This window comes from Oculina patagonica, chromosome 11, assembly GCF_052425735.1.
Source record: "Oculina patagonica isolate OP01 chromosome 11, crgOcupat, whole genome shotgun sequence".
In the NCBI taxonomy this organism is placed as follows: domain Eukaryota; kingdom Metazoa; phylum Cnidaria; class Anthozoa; order Scleractinia; family Oculinidae; genus Oculina; species Oculina patagonica.
The window spans coordinates 5607313-5629303 of NC_135768.1; the positions used below are offsets into that span (position 1 = coordinate 5607313).

Here is a 21991-nt window from a genome sequence, read left to right on the forward strand (position 1 = left end):
CTAAACTTAAATCTTTGCCTTGAGTTTCTTTTAGTGTTCGTTTGGAACATCAAATGGTTTAACATGTTTAAACTTAATGCTTCCTTTTTGTACTGATATTCTAAGGAGACAAATTGATGACCTGAACAGCTTATGATCCGCGTCCACTCAGCATTAATCACATTTAAACAAAAAACTCAATTGTTAAGGCAGTTCTGATAAAGAAAACGATCTTCACAAACCTGTCGAATGTCTTGGTGAATCACTTTCAGGAAGATTTAGAAGATCCTACAAAACAAGATAAATAGTCTGTAAGTAAAAACGCCGCTAGCACGAAACTTTTAATCCTTTGTGCATCAAAGATACAATTTCTAGGAGCTAATATTGTCTCATTTTAAAGCCATTAGAAGCAATTAATGCCGTCGTCTTGAACATTGCATTTGTGTTGCTGGCTGACATAACCACTTATAAAAATCCAGTAATGCCAATGAAAAAAACTAATGACAACCATATAAGCGACCTTTAGATTGGGCTACAAGTACGAGATTGAGTACGAGTACGATCAATTAGGATCACTGTGGCTCGCTATAATCGCTTATCGCACCAATCTCATCCCTAACGTTTATTTAATATTTGTTAGTCAGCAACAGGAAAATAGTTATAGTTTGGGGGATACATTTTTCTCGAAATTCCAAAGTCGCACTAGTAGTCAAATCTAAAGGTCGCTATTGTAATCTGCAGTGACTTGGTGCAGTGGCTGGGTGCGAATATCATAATAGGCTGAACAACAAGCCATTAGGTATCAAGTGGAACTAATTTGTGCTAAAAGTGCCGTTGATAAAAAAAAGGTGCAAAAGAAACATGGTCAAGCTGAGACAACAAACCGAGTTATTAACGGAAACAACGTGAACTTTACAGCCACGGAAAACAGATCAGTTATCTGGTTAGAAACAGAGCCGTTTAGCTTGGTTACGTGTTTACGACAAGATGAAATTTGACAGAATGTTTACACACGTTAACAGCCAAAAAAAAAAAAGAAATAAAGAATTGTTAAAATGGTTAGATCATTAGACACACAAATACTTAAATAAATTTCCAGTGCAAACTTATATTTAAACCTGAGATAACTATTTAAAGGGATAATGTCTCACTATTATTATAAGCGACAGTCTAACAAACAAAACGACAGAAATAGTAGAATAAGCCGTATGAGACAGCGAAATTTATTCCCGTCAGAAGAAAGAATTGCAAATATATTGACCATTTACATCAGTAGCTGAATAAGGCAATGAGAAGGGTCAACTGAAAATTCAGGAAGGCGAGAATCCAGTGTGACTGATCATCGACGAACAGCTAAGAACTAGTGAAAGATAAGAACGGAAAATTTATTCAAAAGTATCACTTATGCATCAGCGTAACTTGTAAAATGTTACTTGGTGAAAGCTTGAAATAGTTAGTTGCATTGGAACGCAATACCAGACGACTGAGTTGAGCGTGACAAAAAGCTCGACTAACCATCGACTGTAATCGGAAATGCTCGGATTATCTTCGGGCTATGTCAGAAAATCCTCGTGTTACTTCGAAAAATCTTTAAAACCGTGACTTGGGTTGCTGCCTCAGCTTTCTCCGTGAAATCATGAGATGAAAGAAAGTTACTATTGAATGCCGACCCGTGAATCTCTGCCGCCGCCGCCTTTTGTAAGTTCAGCTGCAGCCGCCGCCTGCCTTTTGCTCAACTCAAGAGCCAAAGCCAACTGTCTCTGCTCTTCTGCTAGACTTTTTGGTCTCATGGTATTGATGTACTAGACAAGAAAACAGCGCTAACATCAGCAGCGATATTCTCCCTTACTGCTTCAATAAATTCTCTATATTCTCAGTAGGAGAATTTGGCTGTGTTTGCTGAGATGATTAGACCGTGTACTGCACCAGAGTAAGGGAAGCAATAGTTTGCACAGAAAAACCAACAACACAAAAGCTGAGCGGAAAAACGTGACGTACAAGCTCCCCAATAAGAAACTTGAAGTTCTTTACAAAAAAAATCTCATGACAATCTTTTTGTGTAGGAAAATCAATCATTCTTTGGCTTGTCAAGTAACGTTTTCCCTGACCTACACCGAATAGGTAAGAAGATTGCGTGACAAGCGAAAGAACGACTACCTGACGTGTCTAAGAATCAAGACTCACGAGTACCGATCTTCTCCCCCCAGAGAGACAATAGAAAAATTAAAACCTCTTGAAGCTTCGTAAAAAGCTACACTTTTACCACAGAAAGAATATTCAACCCTGAATGTTTTGCATCCTTTGAAAATTTATATAACATATGAATCACCTGTGCGTAATTATCGAGGTCAGCGGAGAGGCGGTTAGAGCCATTCGTGACATGGCCGTCATTTGAAACATCTTCTGCTGACCGCGTCGATGATGACCGAGGTCTCGGGACTGGTGGGGAGGCGTCAGCGGAACTGAGGAGAAAATCAACGAGATAAAAATGTAAAAAGAGAACTGTAAAAAAAGCAAACCAATCAAACAGATAGATACAAACAAACAAACAAACAAACAAAAAGGAAAGAAAGCCAAATACCTATTTACAACATTCGTGGAAACTGATCGGCCGTTTAGCATTCCTTGTCCTGGCCCAGCTGGTTTCAGTCCCTTCGCTGGTATGTTCGGCCGTTGCATGAGACTGGGATTGGCCGTGACCGCACGCTTGGACCTGGGACCCACTGAAGTGTTGCGTGGTACCACTGGATTAAACAACACAGACAAAATTAGAGGAATGCTATTTAATTATCGGACTTAATTTTGTCGAGAGGTAGAATAAACTAAACTTAACTGCTTCTTTTCATAATTTCAATTTTTACGTCATTTTCAGAGCTAACCAAAACTGCGCTATTGTTGCGACAACCATAAAAAAAATTCCACTGTTTTCCTTGTCTTCACTTGGAATCACAGAACAGCATTACATTTGATCAATAGCACTGATAACCTTCATACGCAGATTCAACGTATTTTCGAGTTTTATAGTTCCTTGTTTGGATACAGACACCTCAAATTTCAATTTCTCCAAGTACGTTCTAAAGGAGTCTGGTAAATGTGACTCTGCTGTGAACCCAAGAATCACTTTGCAAGACATCATATGAAAATCTTCTAACACCAGTATCACGTTTGCAGATAGGAGATTCAACCCTGCAAGTAAAACTGCGTTGTTACTTACCTCCCCCCCCCCCCCATTACTGTTTACTATGCCCATACCTGGAGGAGGTTCTTCTTCAACACCACGCTGACCCTAAAACAATAAAGCATGCAATTATGAATAACACAAGCCCGAAGGGAAAGAGAGTTGTTTGAGCCAATCCTAGACCTATTCAAAATAGCGAGGAAGCCACAATATATGTCATAAGTCTTTATGTTTTCAATAACAGGATCTCGATGTTACCACTAGTAAATAAATGCATTGAGCTTTAAGACAAATATATAAATTTCCAAAGTATAACAGAAATATAAAACAAGCAATTTGCAGTGGCATATCCACAGAGTGGCTCTTCATTCACTATATCCAGGTCGAATTGGAACTTAGAAGTGTTTGTTTTGTGGAGGGAGGAAACCAGGAACCCCGAGAAAAACCGGCTGCTAGACCCTCGTCTGAGCCACGTACCCCGTTTTGATCTCAAATCTGTGACACCCATTTTCATACAGTGTAGTAGTTTTGTGAGTTACTGTTGTGACATTGTGGACTCTTTATTAACATACTTACCATCGGCAAGTCTTTTATGATCTGGAATCCATCCCCAGGCCCCATATGTGAGATATGGTTGAAGTTGGTTGGGGCCGAGATAAGCTTCGAGCGAATATCAGCGTCCATATCCGCCAGGCCACCCTCTTTAACTTTGAACCCGAATCGATAGGAGCTACTGTAGAGAGAAAGGAGGAAAAACAAAAGAGGAGTGAGTCATTTGGAGGGTGTGAGGGAGAAGGGTGGGTGGGTGGTTGTTTTGGTAGGTAGGTAGGTAGGTAGGTAGGTAGGTAGGTAGGTAGGTAGGTAGGTAGGTAGGTAGGTAGGTAGGTAGGTGGTTGTTTTGGTAGGTAGGTAGTTAGGTAGGTAGGTAGGTAGGTAGGTAGGTAGGTGGGTGGGTGGGTAGGTAGGTAGGTAGGTAGGTAGGTAGGTAGGTAGGTAGCTAGGTGGTCCGTGTGTTCCTTGACTTGTAGGATTGTAGGATTAGATCCCTACAGTCCTCTTTTTGCGGCCTCTCGTTTTTTTTTTTTGGGGGTTTTCTTTGGTTTTTTTTTTTTTTTGGCAATAGATCGGTACAATTTCATTTACTTAGTTCTAAGAATTGTGGTCATATAGCCTCACAGTGCAATGTTACTGACAAAAGCAAAACAAACCTTCTTTTGCTTTTCAGTCTTAACATGGCAGCGAGAGCTTTCTTTCCTTTGTTGGGATCAGGGATGATAAGCTCTTCCTCTGCAAATAAACACCAAAAGGAAAACCATGTCACCATTCATTTACATCTTACGAAATGAATCACTCTCCTTGGCACAGTCTCCTCCACAAGCGTTGGCTGAGTCGCCACACAAGACTTCTCCCCATGAGCCAAGTAAACGGCACGCAGCAGAAGCAATGACGTCACAAGGGGATCCGAACAGTCAGGAAATTTGTTAAAAATTAACGGAAATAAAGGTAGCTGAAACCTCTTGTTGAATAAGTGTTCAACAAAATTGTAGCGTGCATTCCGTATACGATCTCTTGCAGAGAGGTCAAACATTGTCTCGTAATACTGTTTACACCGGTCATGTATTAAAAGAATGCAGAAATTTCTGCTAACATAATCTTAGGGAACTCATAAATATGATTTGTCTCTTTTGTTTATCCATCATGACGCTTAAAAACTGAGTGCAAAGGAATCTGTTTTTGGTGAGAACCCGCGCTGGCTAAGCCCTCCAGTTCCGGCATTTCTTTTTTACTTTTAGGCGGACAAAGCGAGGTAACAAACAAGATTACTCACCCTCGAATAATTTATTCTTCAGGTAAATTAAATTGAATTGTTCCGAGGCGGTGCACAGGGCAAGCGATCCATCGTTGATTAAAGCTTGACACTGTAAGAAAATAGGACAGTTGTCAGTTTAGTTTAAATTTAAGGTTGGAATACCGGAATGTGAAATACAGACGGCCAAAACCTTTTTGGGGCTGGCAATTTAATTAAAATTCAATGAACGAAACGGTGCCCTTGTCCAACAAACTGAAAAACGATCCTATTGTTTGATTATCATTCCAAGTCAAGGCGTTTTCTTTTACTCTAATAGTTAACTGCAGTTTTCATAGGCATAAGTTACAGTGAACAATTGAATAAAGAAAAAATGATAAGCTGTATTTTTGGCCATTCAAAAGAAAGTACGAGCGACTGCCTTACGCAACCTTTGCATTGTTTTGGAAAATAGAACAATTTAGCAACCAACAAATAAGCCGTAAAATTAATCGGTCTCTAAGTGTAAAACGCTCAAAAGCGACATTGGTCCTGTAGTTAAATCTTACCCTCTTGATGGGAATGGTCTGAAGCCATTCTGCCGTGCTTGAATCGAAAACATCGACAGCTCTCTCGCTGAACGAGATTACGTACGGATGAGAATACGCTGCAAAACACACGCACAAAAATAAATCAGACAAACAATCAAAAGCTTCATATTTCAATTTTATTTCTCTGCTTCCCACGCTCTTGATTCAGCCTCACTCCTACTCCCTAGGACGCTTTTTTCCTCTCTCCGCAAGCCTCTCCCGAGTTCAAATCTAAGATGCGTTCGTTTTAGCCTGACCATCCCCATTCAACAACAACAACAACAAGCTTTATTTGCATGACTACGTAGAAATTTGGTAGTATTGCGAAAGCTACTTGAATTTAATTACATATAATTTCATTAACTAGGATAATTAGTTAAGATGGAAATAACATAACATAACAAAGAAAAAAAAAATAATAATAATAACAATAATCTAAGAAAGAATTACTAACAATAATTGTTCATTTAACTATTCGAAGTGGTGATCATTGTAACGAGATTGTCTCTCAATTCAAAGCATGCTGAGATATATGAGATCAGCTTAATGTTTACAAAGTAGTCAGTGGAATTCATAAGATGTGATAATAGGGTTTCGCGTGGTAGTAATCGTAGTAATGGAAGTTTGGATTCTATTTTCAGAGAAGAATATGTCCCTCGTATCTGAGTATAAGCTGGGCAATCTAACAAAAAGTGAGTTTCATCTTCAATTTTGTTACAATTGCAGAAGTTGCAATTCAGATGACAAAACAGTATAACGAAATTTTCCCGCCATCAGCAGCCAAAACAAAACAATTTCCTGCCAAAAACATTTTCACGCCACTGAGAGACGTACGCGCACAAAGCAAATTTAATTGGTTAGCGCTAGAAGAACCACCCCCTTGCAGTTCCTAGTCGGAAACAAGCCTGGTGTACTGTTAAAAGTGTAGATACTTTTTTCTTTGGAAGAGAAGTATTAAAATGATTTCTATTTTAATTAACTCACCAACATTTGTAGGAGGCGACGGCCACATGAGCTCGTAGCGTCTGGATCGATATCCACTGGATTCAACAAAGATGCCGAGTACTGAAACAAAATAACGCAGCATGGTCAGTTATTATATAGAAACATTTACTTTAAAGAAGTAGCTTAATACTTCTCCTCAGTTTACTGTAAAAGAAAACACAAGTTGTGAAAATAACAAGAAAACGTAACTACGTCGTATATTCGTCAACAGTAGTCGTACTTACAATTAAAACATAAGAGAAACTCCTTGTCCGGTTCAATTTCCACAGCCAGCAATGCTTCAAGCGGATTGTTGGTGATGAAATTGAGAGTTGGGTCATCTGAATTAACAAGTTCTATAAAAACCAAAAGAAAAGCAAATCACTCTACGAATGAAAAAGTGAATTATGTTATCACTGACTTTAAGCAAGACTTCTATGAAACAGAGGTGGTGGGGGTACTATTACATCGTTTAATACGGCAAAATGAAACGGGAACTTAGCAAATCGCTCGACCAAATTTGAATTGAAAGTTGCAAGTTGCTTCAATCAAACTGTCAAGTCAATCAATATTGGAACACTGGGGCACAACATTGCAGAGTCCCCATAAAAAGAACATCCGGTTGGACTGTAGGTTCAAGTCACAAACTTACTCTGAGGTCTTCCTTCTCCTGTTAGACTGAAAATAGAAAATCCAGAAGCGTAACCAACGAGGAGTTTTCCAAAGGAAACACCTAACCACTGAATGTTGCCAAATTTCGTTTCTATTTCCTAAAAAGACAAACAAAAATATCTTAAGTGGTAAAAAATCTTCTACATGTTTCAATGGTCAATGTTTTCTCAGTCTGATGCGTGCGTCAGAAGATACTTTCAAAGATTCTGTCCATTTGCCTCCTTCCCAACCCCCCACACCCCCCAAAAAATTAGCTGAAAATTCAAACCAGGGATAATTGGCTTCTTTATCGTCACTAAGTCACTGTGACTCCCCCCCCCCCCACCGCGCAAACTTTGACCCCATTTACCTTGATCCTCAAATGTCTGTACTTTGTTCTGTTGAGTTCGTAGACATAGATATGGCGCTTGACTGCCGCACAAAGGCATGTTGCAGTGTTGTTATGGATACTGCCAGTGGCAAACATCTGACAGTTTTTAGCTTCGGCGATTTTAATGGGTTCCGTCTCGTGGCCGTCAACGGCGGACAATGGATAGAGTCTGATTTGACGATTTCTTCCTGAAATACAAAAGTACATTGATTTAGTTAACGTGAGAACCTTACGCTAAATAATAGAAGCAAGAAAGGTCTGCAGCAAATTCGTTCAAGTTTCCCCGCGCGTACCACCAGTTACGCAATCTCGAGCCCAGAGTGTCTCCCGGCTCCGCGGTCCGTCAGCGGTTGGTCAGCGGTAGGGTCGCCGGTACACACTCTGGGAAACTGAAATGTATTTCTCTTCTTCTATTGGTCCTCGCAGAATAATAGAAATCAACACGGAAGTCTGAAAATCTTCCCGGAAGTAAACCAAACCGGAAATCCTGGAAAACATTTTTTGTTTTCCATGGTCAAATGTTCAGAAGTATCACCTTAATTTTGTAATTAAAACACCTAATAACTCGTGATATGCCGCTAAATAAATGAAGTATTATCTAATTCTACCCTTCTCATTGAACTCGAAAGATACCATGATTAAAAAAGGATTTCCTTTAAACGTCAATCCTGAACGGAGTTTTAAAACAACAACGACGGCGTCAGCAAGGTAAGGTCGATTGAAAACTCAATTTATAGTTGACTTACAAATCTCGCTAGAACTACTGTTTTCATTCACATCTCCGTTTCGGTTGAAAAACTGAATATCGCAGACTGTGCTCGATTCAAAACAACAACTAATAACGCAGAATTTGAACATTACGCGTTGTTGTTTTGCTGAAGAAAAAGAATTGTACAATTGTGTGCACGTGAATTGTGTGCACGTGCTGAGTCGCCGAAATTCTAATTACACCTTTTGAATAGCGTTGACCGGTGTGGCCTTTTCGTCTTTATTAACATTACCGCTATTCGACGAGGAAAAAATTATTTGCTCGAAAACATGCAATCTATCCCGAGAAGATGCGCTGTCACCGAGAAGCCTCTGAAATATACGAGAGTCGCCAAACAAAAATTTTTACAATAGAACAATAGCTTGCCCATGCGTTGGGCATTATGTAAATTTCTTAGCCGTCACTGCAAAACAACAACGCCGGGACACACGCGCACAGTCTTCACAGACAGAATTCTGGAAGGCGAACAAGACCTTTGATTTAAAACAAATATAGCAGTATGCTCAAGAATGCGACTAAAGGAAATCAAAACACCAGACGCTCTTTTTTAACTCTCTCATTTGTTAACTGCAGAACGTTGTTGTTACTTTTGCTTTTGTTGTCGATACTGTGTTAGAAATAGTTCATCTTTCTCGATTTACTTCCTTTCTGGGAAATTTACTTCCGCTTAGACCTAAAAGCATGCGCAATAAAAACCGGAAGACCAAGGTTCTACCTGAAATCGACCTGAAATTGATCTGATCAATTCCAGTTTCCCAGAGTCCATCCCATACCGCTGACCGACTAGATGGACTCTGGGCTCGAGATTGCCAGTTTCGTGTAGGCTTTTGTACATTATGCTAGCATTTTTTCGAGCATTTTAGTGAGGCAAAAGCATGGAGCATTATTCGAGCATTTTAGTGCCATTTTTCCGGAAAATTGATTTTTTTCCCAGAAGATAAAAAAGAAATTATTTTTTAGAGAAAATGAAGACTAACACTCAAAATTCAACAACAAATAGCTTTCTAGAGATAGTAAACTACTTTCTGTACTTAGCCTCGTAGATGATTTCAAGGATTATGATTTTTGACTGTATTTATGAACTTGTAAATGTCGTTGTTGTTACTTTTATGTTTTTGTAAGTGTTAACAGTTAACACCATGATAAAAACTTTGAAATTAATTTTAAAAAAACGTTTGTATCATGAGCATCATCCGAGCATTTTAGTGACTTTTTTGGGGGGAGACCGAGCATTTTAGTGGGAAAAATTGAGCATTAAGTTGGAGCATTTTAGTGGGGAAATAAAAGCATAATGTACAAAAGCCTAGTAACGTGCTTCCCCGCGCTTACTATCCTCACGTTTTCCCGCCCTTTAACACAGTTTCCCGCCTTTAACGCCGGTTGCACGTTGTTGCTTCGCGTCCGACTGGCTTCATGATCCCTTTTGTTTTACATTATAATACAAAATACAGTTGCTTTGAGCGCGTCAATAAATAACAATAAGCAAAAAAACATGTCGTATTTCTGTTTAATGTATGATTCCTTACCTGAAATCAGGACAAGAAGTTGTTCGTCTGGTAACATTTCTATCTGTGAGACCTTTTTATTGTCGCCAATGCGAGACATACCTTAAAATGGAAAACCAACAAAATAAGTAAGCGCTGCGGTGAAAGACCTTCAACAACGCTTCATTTTAACAGGACGTTGCATTTGTCGCATAATGGCCACCTATTTCTGCAAAAAAATTAATTAACAACAGAGCAAAAATTCGAAAATTTGAGATGGCACGCCAAACATCTCGAATAGAGTTACAACTCCGCAAAATCCGGGTTTAAAATGCCGCTTGAATTCTGTTTATCACCGACAAATGCCTAAAAACGAAAGGCCATTTTCAATAAGTTTCCCTCAACTCTCAAAGACTTTTACAAGCCTGATCAAAAAGTGACTGATAAAGTGGACGCTTTTGTTGACACATGTCATGAAAGAAAAATACATCTAGTGGGCATGATTGTCCAGATCTCTCAGTGAAAACGTTCTTACAAGCAAAACTCACTCACTCGAGCAAATTCAACAATCACTCACTCGAGCAGGTTAAAATTCGACGGCAGCGCTGGAAAGCTGGCAGTCAAACGAAAGATTTTGTCAGATTGACTCTTCTTGACCCTTTTTAACTTTTATAAGATTGAATGATTCTAGCTTCAACTTACTTTCTTTCATGAGCTCGATACAGAACAATCCATCCTCTGTACCCAGGCACACACGGTCAGTGTCGATGATCGTCGCACAAAGTGCTTGCTTGATTTGTACATTTGACTCAATGACCTCCTTGGCCTGGTACACTTGCTGTACATAAGACATGAAGTACCAAACGAAAAACCGTTAGTAAACCTGTTTGCTCAAATCCGAAACGAAAACGCACGCAAGCCAAGAGCTAAAACCTACAGGAAACACGATGGCATGTCTTAAACAAACTGAAAGTTAAAACAAAATTAATGTCTAAAATGACTTTGAGCAATTCTCAAATCGGAAGGGGAACCCTTTCCGTTCAAATAACTCACCGTTTTAGAGGTCTGCTTATTTTCCTTGAGAACTTTGTGTAGCTGTTGTAGAGCGTTCACCCATTTGACCCGGTCGCTTTCACTCTCTGTTAGTATCAATTGTGTTAACGATTCACCTGGAGGATTCATCTGAGATGCCGTGACCTGCCATAAAAACGCAAGTTATACTTCAAGAACTCTAGACCTTTAAATATCAATTTTTGGAAGACGCGCGGAAACAACTTGAAACGTTTAGCCTTAATTTTTCAAGTTGAAATCCATTTCCATCCTAGCCATCTACAGCCAAAGACGCTTGTGAACAGTTTCAGTGCTCTAATTAAGCCATTTTTAACAATCAAAGATCTCTTCGAGATATCGACTTTTTTTGCATGAAGTTAGTATGAGTAGGAGGTTTATCCTGGGCATTGTTGTTCGAACATATCATGGAAGAATTCAAACGTCTTTCAGTTCAAGCATTTTTTTATTTTCGCGGAGTAAATGCTGTACTTGTCAGTCGCGACGGCTGGGTGCTTTGCGACTCATATACTTTGGCTTGGTTAAAAAAGGTAAACTTTGACGTTTGCCTTCAACATGTTTAATCGAAATAGTTGTTTCCTTTCGAGTTAGAAAGATTTCTACTCGGCTTAATGCAGAAAAATAACGCCTGATCGCAGGTTAGGTTACGCGCGACAGAGTTACCTTTTGTCTCGTCACGCAATCTTAACCCGACATTGAGAAGTAAATTTTCGTTTGGATATTACCAAACGCCGCTTCTCCTCGTTATTCTTTACCTTACAGCTACACATCCCATTTCTAACGACTACATTTCCAGCAAAACAGTTGCTGTTTATTTTTCTAATGGCGATGCATTAACTTCTGAACGGAAGAAACGTTTAACGTTTACTGCTTCCACCGGAAGTAATTTCACAACAGGCTACAAAAACACTTATAAATATCACTTAACACATTTAATGATGTTGCAATTAGCGAAGCGCACTAATGACGTCACAGAATTTGACCCCCGGTGTGAGTCAAAATTCGGACAAACAAACCGCTCTGTAAGAGCAATGTATGGTTGGCGGGCACTTTGGAGGCATATTTAGCGATTGTTTCACAAAACCATGGCCAGATTGGCTCGGACTTCGGAAAGCCTTACCTGTCCAACGTAGAAAGCTCAAATCGTGGTTTGAAAAAAAAGGTTTGTCAAACAGAGCAATTATTCAATAAATGTGTAAAATGTTTTACTCTCAGTTATTGAATGGATTATAAAGGCCCGATTTGCTGCCGGGATTTGCTGAAAAAAAACATTTATTTTTATGAGAAATGCAAAACGTTTACACTGTTCTTAGTGGCACATTTTGCAACACAACAGAGCTAACCTCAGATTTATGCCACCACAAAATTACACAAAGAAACGCTCGTCCGATCGGTCCCCTTGCCTGACCCGAATATTTAAAGAGGTCAATTTCGTTACACAATTGTCGCGGCAGATACTATTTAATATACACTGTTCGAGCTCGGCAGCTGTAGCTTCAGTCTGTAATAGTAATGGGGATAAATAATAGCTTTATTTAAATCAAACCCGCCGTCAATTCCATTAGAAAGGCGTTTGAATAGCATAATATTTTCGCCCTCTATCTATCATGTGTCGAAACAGATCGGATGGCCGGCGATCAGTGCCGTCAAATTCGGGAAGAATTCTGAACTTCTTGCAACCGACGATCTTTCCGGTGCCTAAATGAAGCAAACATACAAGTGCTATCCTTCGCAAATATATAATTCGATAGTAATTCGCTATCCGCCGCTTAAATTTCTCGGCAGCCTGAATAATTTTGCAGTGGAAATCAAGGTGTCATTACCGGATCTTCGACTAATAAATTCAATTTTGGGCCATTTTTTGGATACCTTCAATCTGTTTTTCACTTACTAAAGCAAAAATGTTTGAAATCTATCATTTTTAGAGCCTTTCGAGAATCTCGGCCTCAAATTGTGCCTTTCTCGCCCTTTTTTTCTTGTCAAGAATGCGTCCCCTCCATACAAAGCCTTTGCTAAAACTAAAATTGTTGTCCGACTCACGCAGGGGGGGGGGGGGGGGTATCATGTGGCGAAATCTATTTTTAGTAATAGTGCGCTTTGCTAGGGTAGATGATGTTGCAATTCTAAATTGTGCAACTCAGCAGAAATAATCAATTGTCACGAAATGAGTTCCCTTTGGTTAACTATTAGCAACGTTTTAGTGTGTTCGTGCGGGTAATGTTTGACCTCCTGACCTCTTTCAGTGCTTTGGCTAAATTAAAGGCACGGCGCCGCACAGTAAAATCTTTAGAAAAGCAGTCACTTGAGAAACACACAAGTCGTGTTTGCGTTAGTCACACACGGAGTGAACGTGACATGAATTTCCTTTACCACGTCATCTTTTGCTTTTTAAGACCACATGCCTAGCCGGAAAAATGCCTGCTTACGCATGCAAATATTTATTTTGTTCCGAATGTTCAATAAAATAACCCAAACCAGTTCATTTAAAAGAAAGCCAAATCACGCCAAAATAAAGAGTAGACTATAAAGGCTATCCCATTGTGTTTCTCCGTTTAGCGTCTTCCGACAAGCTTTTGGTAATTCCCCTGGCGCGATGACGTGTATCCCGTGCTTTGACACATTCTTGCTGAGCTTGCAACTTACGTTTCGATAACGTTTCGATTCTCAAAATACCGTAAACTCAAAACAAAAATTGGGATATCCAGAAAATAAGTCGTTGTTTTGCAATATTTAACACGTTCCGGGTAAATTGTACGACTTGTACTCGCTCCGAGCCAAACGCTTGAGTAACACAACAATAAATATTTCACACAAACAGAGCGCAGAGTATTCAAACTGAAAATAGGTGAATGATTATTTATAGCTACAAGCGAGAGATCGCGTGACATGGGTCTGACGTAGTGGTAGTTTTAAATACCTTGGACATGTCCAAGCGGTCTTTGTTTTCGCTATGTGATTTTAGGTTAAATTAATATTAGCGCCTTAAGACTTGTACTAGTAAAAATTGCGTTCTTAATCGTTTTAAACTTCGCTGCTTTCGAGCGCAGAACCCCTTACATTCTTAATTGGTTATGTGACGTAAGATTTGGGCTACTCACGTTTTTGATTCTTATATACCTTACAGTATGTTTGTAAATTTGACAAGTCACGTTTTTTCTACAAGAACGGAAGTGCTGAAGCACAACTATAGAGTGACACTTTACAAGTCACGCGCTTTGATCACCCACAGCGGAAAGTATTCCCTTGAGAAATTAAAACAGTCCCTTGAGAGTTAACAAGAATGCAATCCCTTCCGGTTCAGATTTTAGCCCAGGTAAACGCTATTCTCCTTCTTTTTGCTTGTAAACAAGCAAAAAAAGTCGAAAAAATGGACTTTTATTTTTAGGTTTCCAACGACACAAATTAAAATTTAGGCTTTTCAAAAATCTGTTAAAATCTGCAGAAAAGCTCCTTTGAGGGTTCAAGACAGAAGATATATATTTTGCTGCGTACTTAATGGTTTACTGGCTTATGTGCCGTTTTTATTTAAAAACAACGCATAAGCTAATGTGTCATTTTAATTAAAGAAAAGTTCTGACTTATAATAAGAGTGGGATGGTATACATATTAACAACATAACTGAACATACCCTAAAAATACACTGCAAGTCTTTCCTGTTTGCGTGTATGACGTCTGCAGCAAGCACTCCACTGACCGAGAACTCTTCATCTCTGTCGCGAAGATAGAAACGATGTTTAAAACCTCCATATCATCAATCGTGGCAATCGTGGAAGACAAAAGGTTAGTTTTAGTTCTAGCAGCTCTTACCTCATATCAATAACTTGTGTTGCTGACTGGCTTATTTGCGGAGGTTTGTCGCCAGTAACATCGAAAAGGAATAATTTGAAGTCACAGATGACAGCGAATTGTCGAAGCCAACCTTTCTTGATACCTCCTGGTTTTGGAATCTAAAAAGAAAATCGTAATAAGTATGGGCATATAGCTTTACTGCTGACTAATGTAATACTGAAATATTTACTTGTAATGAGTTTTAGTAAAAAATCTTCGCATAAAAGAACTACAACAACTATCAAATCAGTGTGTGTGAATTTGTGAAGAAAAACGTACTCCATTAAAAAGCTTTATTAGCAGAAAAAAGCGTGTAATATATTCTGCTCACCCTAACAATTCCTTCATAAGCAGTTCCAATGCCTCTTTCTGGGTCGATTCCAAGAGGTCTTCTGCTCACTGAAATAAAAGGACACAGACACTTTGTCAAGCACAGAACAACGACAAAAACACCTGTGTGCACTAAAGAGGGGCTTAAAATGGGAACTGGGATTTGGACAACTTTTTCACTGGGAAAATGGGATTTGGATCAGTGGGAATGGGAATCACAAACAAAAAAGAGACACTGCTACGTAACGCAGTCTTGTCATAACAAGCTAAGAATAAGTTAAGCTAATGCGAGGACTTCCAGAGTGCTTTCTACTTCTCTAGCAATTTTCGTTGGTTAACAATTAAAACCTATTTGAGAGTTTTCATAAGAAATTAAAAGAAAAAAATTTCACATCCTATCCTTGCTGCTCATAGATTTTAATTTAAAGTGCAGTACAGGCAAACCAACCAAAAGAAAGTCTTACTTTGGCTGTGAGGTATTGGGCAAACAGGTGGTGCTTGATCCGTACATGACACGTGACATGCGTATTGACACACTATAATAACAAACAAGCAACAAAGGTTAGCATAATGGTAGGCCAGTGGATGTGTAGTCCTGTTTCTCAGGTTAAATAAAATGGTTAGGTACAAAATATTAGCACCGTATCATATTCAGAAAAAATAATGGATGGCTAAAGAGCTTTTCAGACTCTTTTCACACAAGCTTGAGTTCTGTCACAAAGGCCAGAATCTCACTGAAAGAACGATAATGATCTGGGTTTGTCATTTGATTAACTCGCCAAAATAAGTCAATAATCTTATCAAGGAAACAATCAAATACCAAACCTACCAAGTAATCTTATAGGATTGGTATTCAAAAAAAGTAACAACAACAACAACATAATAATAAACAACATAAGACAATAATCTTATCGAAGTGTGTGCAGAAACGCTACAATGCTTCTTGTGCACATGTTTTGACATGTGACACAACACAGGTAATGGCCAATTTTGTCTAGAAATGCTGTAGTGTAGCTCCTTTAAGATGTTTGATAAGAAGAGAGAAGCACCACTGTTCCAATACTGAAGAATTTTGCATTCAGCACTGTTATTTTAACTAAATACTGTGTCTAAAGCATAAAAGAAGTCTCCAGGAACGGAAAGAACTTTAAACTTACCTTCACATATCGAGCCTTGTCTAACTAATCCAACCATAAGTGACGTACATTGGTTACATTTTGTGGGCGTGGTGAAAGTCCTTACATGGAATTTGTGGACACGGGGCTGTAAATGCTGTTGAATACAATTAAACAAAGTTAACAACAAACAATGGCTGGTACCGGTAATTCCAGTTAGCGATATCAATATAAGCATGGCGATCTACAAGCGCTTGGGCCAGAGTTTTTTTAGAATTTTTCAGCACAGCTTTTTCCATTCTTGGTCCATTCTTCTTGATGACGAAGGGGTTATTACCAGAAAGGGCATTGAAATCATAATATGTTTTTCATTGGAAGATAGGTCTGCAACCATCAAAGCTTCTACGTGGGGAGGGTGGGGTGCTGGATATATGTATTGGCATGAAATGATTGTTATGGTATGTTTCCATTAATTATAGGAACTTTGTTCAGGTAGAATCTTAGATACGAAAGAGTACGAGTGTGAAAGGAGACATGAATGTTTAATTATTCACTCATGCTTTAACTTAAAATACAATTTACTTTTATGACAAAATAATTTATGCAGTTTAATCACCTGTGGCGGAGCAATGGATGACACTGATGAAATAGATGATCTGATTGAAACGGACTAACAAAAAAGAACACAAAAGCAAAAATGTCAGCCTGTTATGATTTAAAAGCTTCTTTTAATGAAAATGGATGAACAATGTTGAATTTTTGGAATTAATGTGACAGGGGTAAGACCAACACAGAACTTACATCAGCACCAACTGGCACACCACGATCACCAGCCTGACTCTCTGTTTCCTGTTGAACAGAATAAATTTTCTAACAGTTACATCATGTAAATACAGTCAACTCTCGCCTTGCGGACACCCCGCTATTGCGGACACTCGCTATTACGGACAAAATCCAGATCCCCGGCGAATAAGGTTTGACTGGAAATGAATCCTGCTATTATGGACTCTCGCTATTACGGACACTAAACGACGCCCCGAGCGTGTCCGCTATAACGAGAGTTGACTGTAAGTGATACATGTTGTTTCATAGAAAATGTCATGCTGCTTTGTTGCAATTGAAAACTAACACTCAAGAAACTTGGATGGGACAAATTTGGTGGCCAGGTGGGGGAGGGGGGCTCACATATGCAAGGCATGGGAATGCTCATCGTCTTGCTCAATGGTGTAAATTGTGGATTCTGCTCTCATTTACGGCATTCAGGACAAAATGCCAAGTATTTTTAGCCAACAAGGTCTCTTTTAGTGTTGCATATAATAAATGGAATATAAATGCTGTCACACTGTGTTGATGGTATCTTTTGAGGGTGCTAAAAAGCTTGAGCCACACTGAAAATTAAATTAGTTCCAGATTTGTCACTCACAAAGACAAACTGATGGATTGAACGACAGGGAATTTATGTATTACCTCAGAAAGACTATCCAGTCTTGAGTCCCTTGAAGACTCCTTCATGTATAAGAGAGGGAAGCCATCTGTGAAACAAGCAATTTTTTTAATTCTAGATCTAAAACCATGCAGAATAATTCAACAAAACGCAGGGGCTGTTAACTAAGACACAGTTTTGCAACAACAGCAATGACGGTGTGTGACTATTGTTTTACAAGAGCTGAATGACACAGTATGGAAATCAATGTCTACCATTCTGCTAACTTAGACAAGAGGCTTTTGTTCTTTCCAGTTCAAGCCTTAAAACAAAAAGTTTAGTTCAAAACATACTTGCAGACTTGCCGCCAACTTTCAATTGCTCAATTTCGGCTTTAAGCTGCTTGACTTCCTCACGAAGAGTATTACACTGAGCTTCAGATTCACCCAATTTCCTGAAACCAATAACAAAAGCATTAACAACATTTAACACTCACATTTACAACTGAACAAAATAACTTACAACTCCGCTTCAGTTGCATACATTTATTGCAGTTTTCAGTGAAATGCGAACTCTGAAAATCAATCCTGAATCAACGCTTTACGCTTTTTGCTGCCGTCAATCATCTTAGGAGACCTCTCAGGAAACATAAGTTCACTTCAACCAGGTCAAAAGGTCATGACTGTCAGTTGTGATTGGTAGATTTGGATCCATTTTGTTGGCTTCTGTTTGTCATGGTTCGTTGGCAGTCGCCATAATTATGATTGACGGCAGCAAAAAACGCAATCCTAGTTGGATTTTGAATTTCAGAGTTCACATTTCACTGAAAACCGCAATGATTTCTTTTACCTCTCATTTGCCACATTTGCAGCTTTAATTTTGTTCATTTCCTCTGACAGATGCTGCTTGGCTTGGATCTCAGCTTGTAGATTTGCCTGCAGGGTTAATATCTCTTGCTTGTCCACTTTCTGTGACCTTCTCATCTGCCACTGATTCTTCTCACCCTGTAAGATACCAAATGTGCAAAATATAAGTTCTACCTCCAAAAACGTCCTACAGGCATGCCTATAAAAAAGGTAATATTAGGTCCATTTTGAACCTAAGGATCAAAGAAACTAGGTGGCCAGCTCATCAGTGCCAAGGCTGAATTTTGTTATTCCACCTGGGTGGGACACTGCAGGATTTCCCCCCCCCCCAAAAAAAAATTAATAAATAAATAAAAAATAACAACATTTTGTTTTATTGCCCTAGCAGATCACTGGTGCCCACTTTCGGGGGTGGCGGGGGGGGGGGGGGAGAAAAGTAGGGTGTGGTTTTAAAAAATATTCCTACCCACCCCACAGAGGGTCACTGGAAATTCGGATGGGAATATGGAACTCAAAAGGCAAAACTTTTGAACATCAGTATGAAACTCCCTGAAATTTCCACGAGGGTCGGGGTTCAGGCTAAAAAGCTCTCTGTAGGAGAAGATCAGATATTTTTGGAGCAACATGATGGGAGGGTTAAATGTCTTGCCTGGTGCCCGAACCAGGACCAATTGATAAATAGTCCAACACACCAGTTGTTTTATGGCCAGCCTAAAATGACATTTACGATACAACTATTTTTAGGGAAAGCCACCATACATACCCGTGGTATTGTCGCATATCCAGATGACTTGAGACCTTCTAATTCTTCAGTCATCTTACTTGCTAAGGCCTGGAGATAACCTCTAGCCTCTTTCTCATCACTCACCCTGAGTTAGAACACAGCGCACTTAGATTGATATCAAAAAATTGCTAATGCAATTTCAAATGGGTTTATGGTTTGTATCGTAACTTTTTCCTTGACCTTCTCTCAAAAGCACTATGAGCCTTTAACTGAAAATTTTATTACGACTTCCACTGACACAAAATCAGCTTAATCCATGGTGGCATGTTTTGCTCATGTTAATCATCTTAGCAGACTTCTCAGGAAACAGAGGTTCACTTCAACATGTTCAAAAGCTCATGTCTGTGGGTTGCAACTGGTAGACTATGATTCATCTTCTTTTTTTATATATATTTTTGATTGTAAAAGTAATGATGACTGACCACAGCAAAAAGCATACCAGTAATTCTATTTCAGTATGCACGTTCTTAAATGGCACAAAAAAACTAGTATGGAAGACATACCACTGTATGATTTCAGCAATCTGGGCTTCCCAATGAGCAACAGCATCTTTCTTTTCATTGCTATCCCTCATTTCTTCTTCAAGTTTGCGATGAGCAGAGACAGTGCGTTCTAGTGTTCCAGTGAGCTAAAAAGATTAATCACTGTTATCAGTATCCAGGGGTTTCAATAGATTTTCACAAGGCAACAGAGATGATAAAAGCAGGTTCCTCATCGTTATATATTTTATGTTTCAGTCACTCATCAAGAAAAACAAAGGTGAGTGAGTGTCAAGTGTCTCATTAGATTATTTTTAACCGATGTTTTGATAAGATGCCTTAACCACCATTCAGTGAGTAAAATAAAACTTTGTTGTCTTGGTAACAAGAAAATAAAACATTTGCTTATAGGATTAGTTAAATTGATATAAACCTTGTCGACTTCGCCTTGAAGTTTCTTGTTCTCCTCTTCAAGAAGTGTCTTGTTTCTCTCACTTTTCCTCTTCAGTTCTTCCACAGCCTCTTGATGTTCTCTATGACTGTAAAAAAGACAGGCTAGCTTTTAGAAAAACATTTTTTTACCTACCAATTATAGCAAAGTTTGCCAGGGCTACTTAAGGTGGTTCTAACTTTTCAGTCTGTGGATGAGACCCTAGTGTGTAACAATTCAGATGAAAGCTACTGAGCAGTACTTTCATGTGGTACTGTTTGGTGGTTCTAACTTTTCAGTCTGTGGATGAGACTCTAGTGTGTGACCATTCAGATGAAAGCTGTTGAGCACAACTTTCATGTGGTACTGTTTATTATGCAGTACAAGGTGGTTCTAATTTTAAGTCTGTAGATGAATCCCTAGAGCATGTAACCATTCAAATGAAAGCTGTTGAGCAGTACTTTTACATGGTACTGTTTACTACCACTGACAAAACACAAGAAGCACTATTAAACTTATCACTACGTACCTGTCCATTCTTGCTTCGTTCACCTTGGCAGTTAATGCAGAGACCTGAAAAATTGCCATTCTTCTTTAGAATACGAGTAAGGGACCCCTTCACCAAAAGTGCATGACCACACTTGAAATGAAATAGACTGTACACAAGAACCAGCCTCCTTTTCTTACAATACACTTTTATGAGAACTAAGATCACAATCTTGTAAAGTACCAATTGCTTGACGAAACAAGTGAAAGGTTCCTCTTTTTGATGTTAACACAGAAACATGGTAGGAGTACACTTTTTAAGTTACCTCATTTTTCAATGCCACTCTGCTGGACTCCACATCAAGAAGCTTCTCTGTTAGTTCCTGAAACAAAATGCAAATGTACAGTAAATCAAGAATATTATGATAAGGGGAGGGGAGGGGGTGCAACGAAGTAGCACCACATCTTTCGTTGCTCTGCACTATGCAAGAAGGATTTTAAAAAAACACACGGATCAAGTCAAGAACAGTCAGTGAGACTGAAACACTTAAGTATTGTGCCATTGCAACCTTCATTTAGCAAACATGCAAAGTTTTAATCAATCAATCCTGCATGTACTATATACATTGTCAAAATAACAGACACAAAAGATTAAATTACCTTGATCTCATTTGAGTGTTTTTGTTGTTCTTGTGTTGTAGATTCCTCATATTCCAGTTTGAGCTTCTCTACCTCTGCTTTAAGTCTGTGATCAAGCAAGCAACCACAATATTGCCAAAAATTAATTACACATTTTCTGGTCTACCATAAATTTCTTTCACATAAAACATCAAGCTAAACTACTGTAAATGAAAGAGATAAGTTATAGGAGGCAATATGGCCTAGTGGTTAGGGTGCCCAACTTGTAATCCGGAGTTCCCAGGTTCAAGTCCCATTCTGATCACTACCTAGAGTTGTTTCCCAGTAGACCCGAGAACAACTCCTCAGCCACGCTTGTAAAAAGCCAACTAGTTTGCCTCCTGCTTGTTGGGATTTTTAACCTTGTTTCATTTCATTTGTAGTATTTGTTTCTAATGTTTAAATGCTCCGCCCAATTAGGGCTTGTGCTAAATCAGTTACCGAGGGTAAAGAAAAGTTGTTTATTTTTTTAGTTATAAACTAATAGTATGTCTTGTTAAACTTTCTCATTCTTTGACAAACAGCTCTCATTGCAATAATCATGGGTAATCAGATAGTTCTGAACCAATCAGATTTCAGGATTCACTTCATTACAAGCACTACACAGTACCTTGTGATTTCCTGCTGTTGCTCTTCTGCTGTTGTGTCTGTAGCAAAAGGTCTTCCCAAACTTCTCTGTTTAGCCTTAGGTA

The 21991-nt window shown here is 38.9% G+C and overlaps 1 protein-coding gene across 5 annotated transcripts in view; it reads right to left on the reverse strand.

Moving 5' to 3' along the window:
• Positions 1–21991, reverse strand: part of LOC144629920 (serine/threonine-protein kinase MRCK alpha-like) — a 44536-nt gene that overhangs the window by 6215 nt on the left and 16330 nt on the right. For 3 of the 5 annotated variants that reach the window (XM_078488165.1, XM_078488164.1, XM_078488166.1), the window contains exons 22-54: positions 21910–21983; positions 21282–21366; positions 20948–21004; positions 20665–20708; positions 20139–20244; positions 19730–19854; positions 19206–19311; positions 18426–18580; positions 17930–18030; positions 17621–17685; positions 16955–17002; positions 16770–16823; positions 16196–16310; positions 15503–15574; positions 15040–15107; positions 14688–14827; positions 14509–14590; positions 10866–11009; positions 10515–10650; positions 9855–9935; positions 7539–7747; positions 7170–7287; positions 6763–6873; positions 6518–6598; positions 5513–5610; positions 4986–5076; positions 4366–4444; positions 3734–3890; positions 3232–3265; positions 2561–2723; positions 2309–2441; positions 1650–1781; positions 222–267 (exon numbers count right to left, since the gene is read on the reverse strand). In XM_078488165.1, the coding sequence (XP_078344291.1) occupies positions 222–267; positions 1650–1781; positions 2309–2441; positions 2561–2723; positions 3232–3265; positions 3734–3890; positions 4366–4444; positions 4986–5076; positions 5513–5610; positions 6518–6598; positions 6763–6873; positions 7170–7287; positions 7539–7747; positions 9855–9935; positions 10515–10650; positions 10866–11009; positions 14509–14590; positions 14688–14827; positions 15040–15107; positions 15503–15574; positions 16196–16310; positions 16770–16823; positions 16955–17002; positions 17621–17685; positions 17930–18030; positions 18426–18580; positions 19206–19311; positions 19730–19854; positions 20139–20244; positions 20665–20708; positions 20948–21004; positions 21282–21366; positions 21910–21983 (3310 nt within the window). The remainder of the gene's footprint in view (positions 1–221; positions 268–1649; positions 1782–2308; positions 2442–2560; positions 2724–3231; positions 3266–3733; positions 3891–4365; positions 4445–4985; positions 5077–5512; positions 5611–6517; positions 6599–6762; positions 6874–7169; positions 7288–7538; positions 7748–9854; positions 9936–10514; positions 10651–10865; positions 11010–14508; positions 14591–14687; positions 14828–15039; positions 15108–15502; positions 15575–16195; positions 16311–16769; positions 16824–16954; positions 17003–17620; positions 17686–17929; positions 18031–18425; positions 18581–19205; positions 19312–19729; positions 19855–20138; positions 20245–20664; positions 20709–20947; positions 21005–21281; positions 21367–21909; positions 21984–21991) is intronic. The other 2 variants (XM_078488167.1, XM_078488169.1) reach the window with 1 other exon arrangement.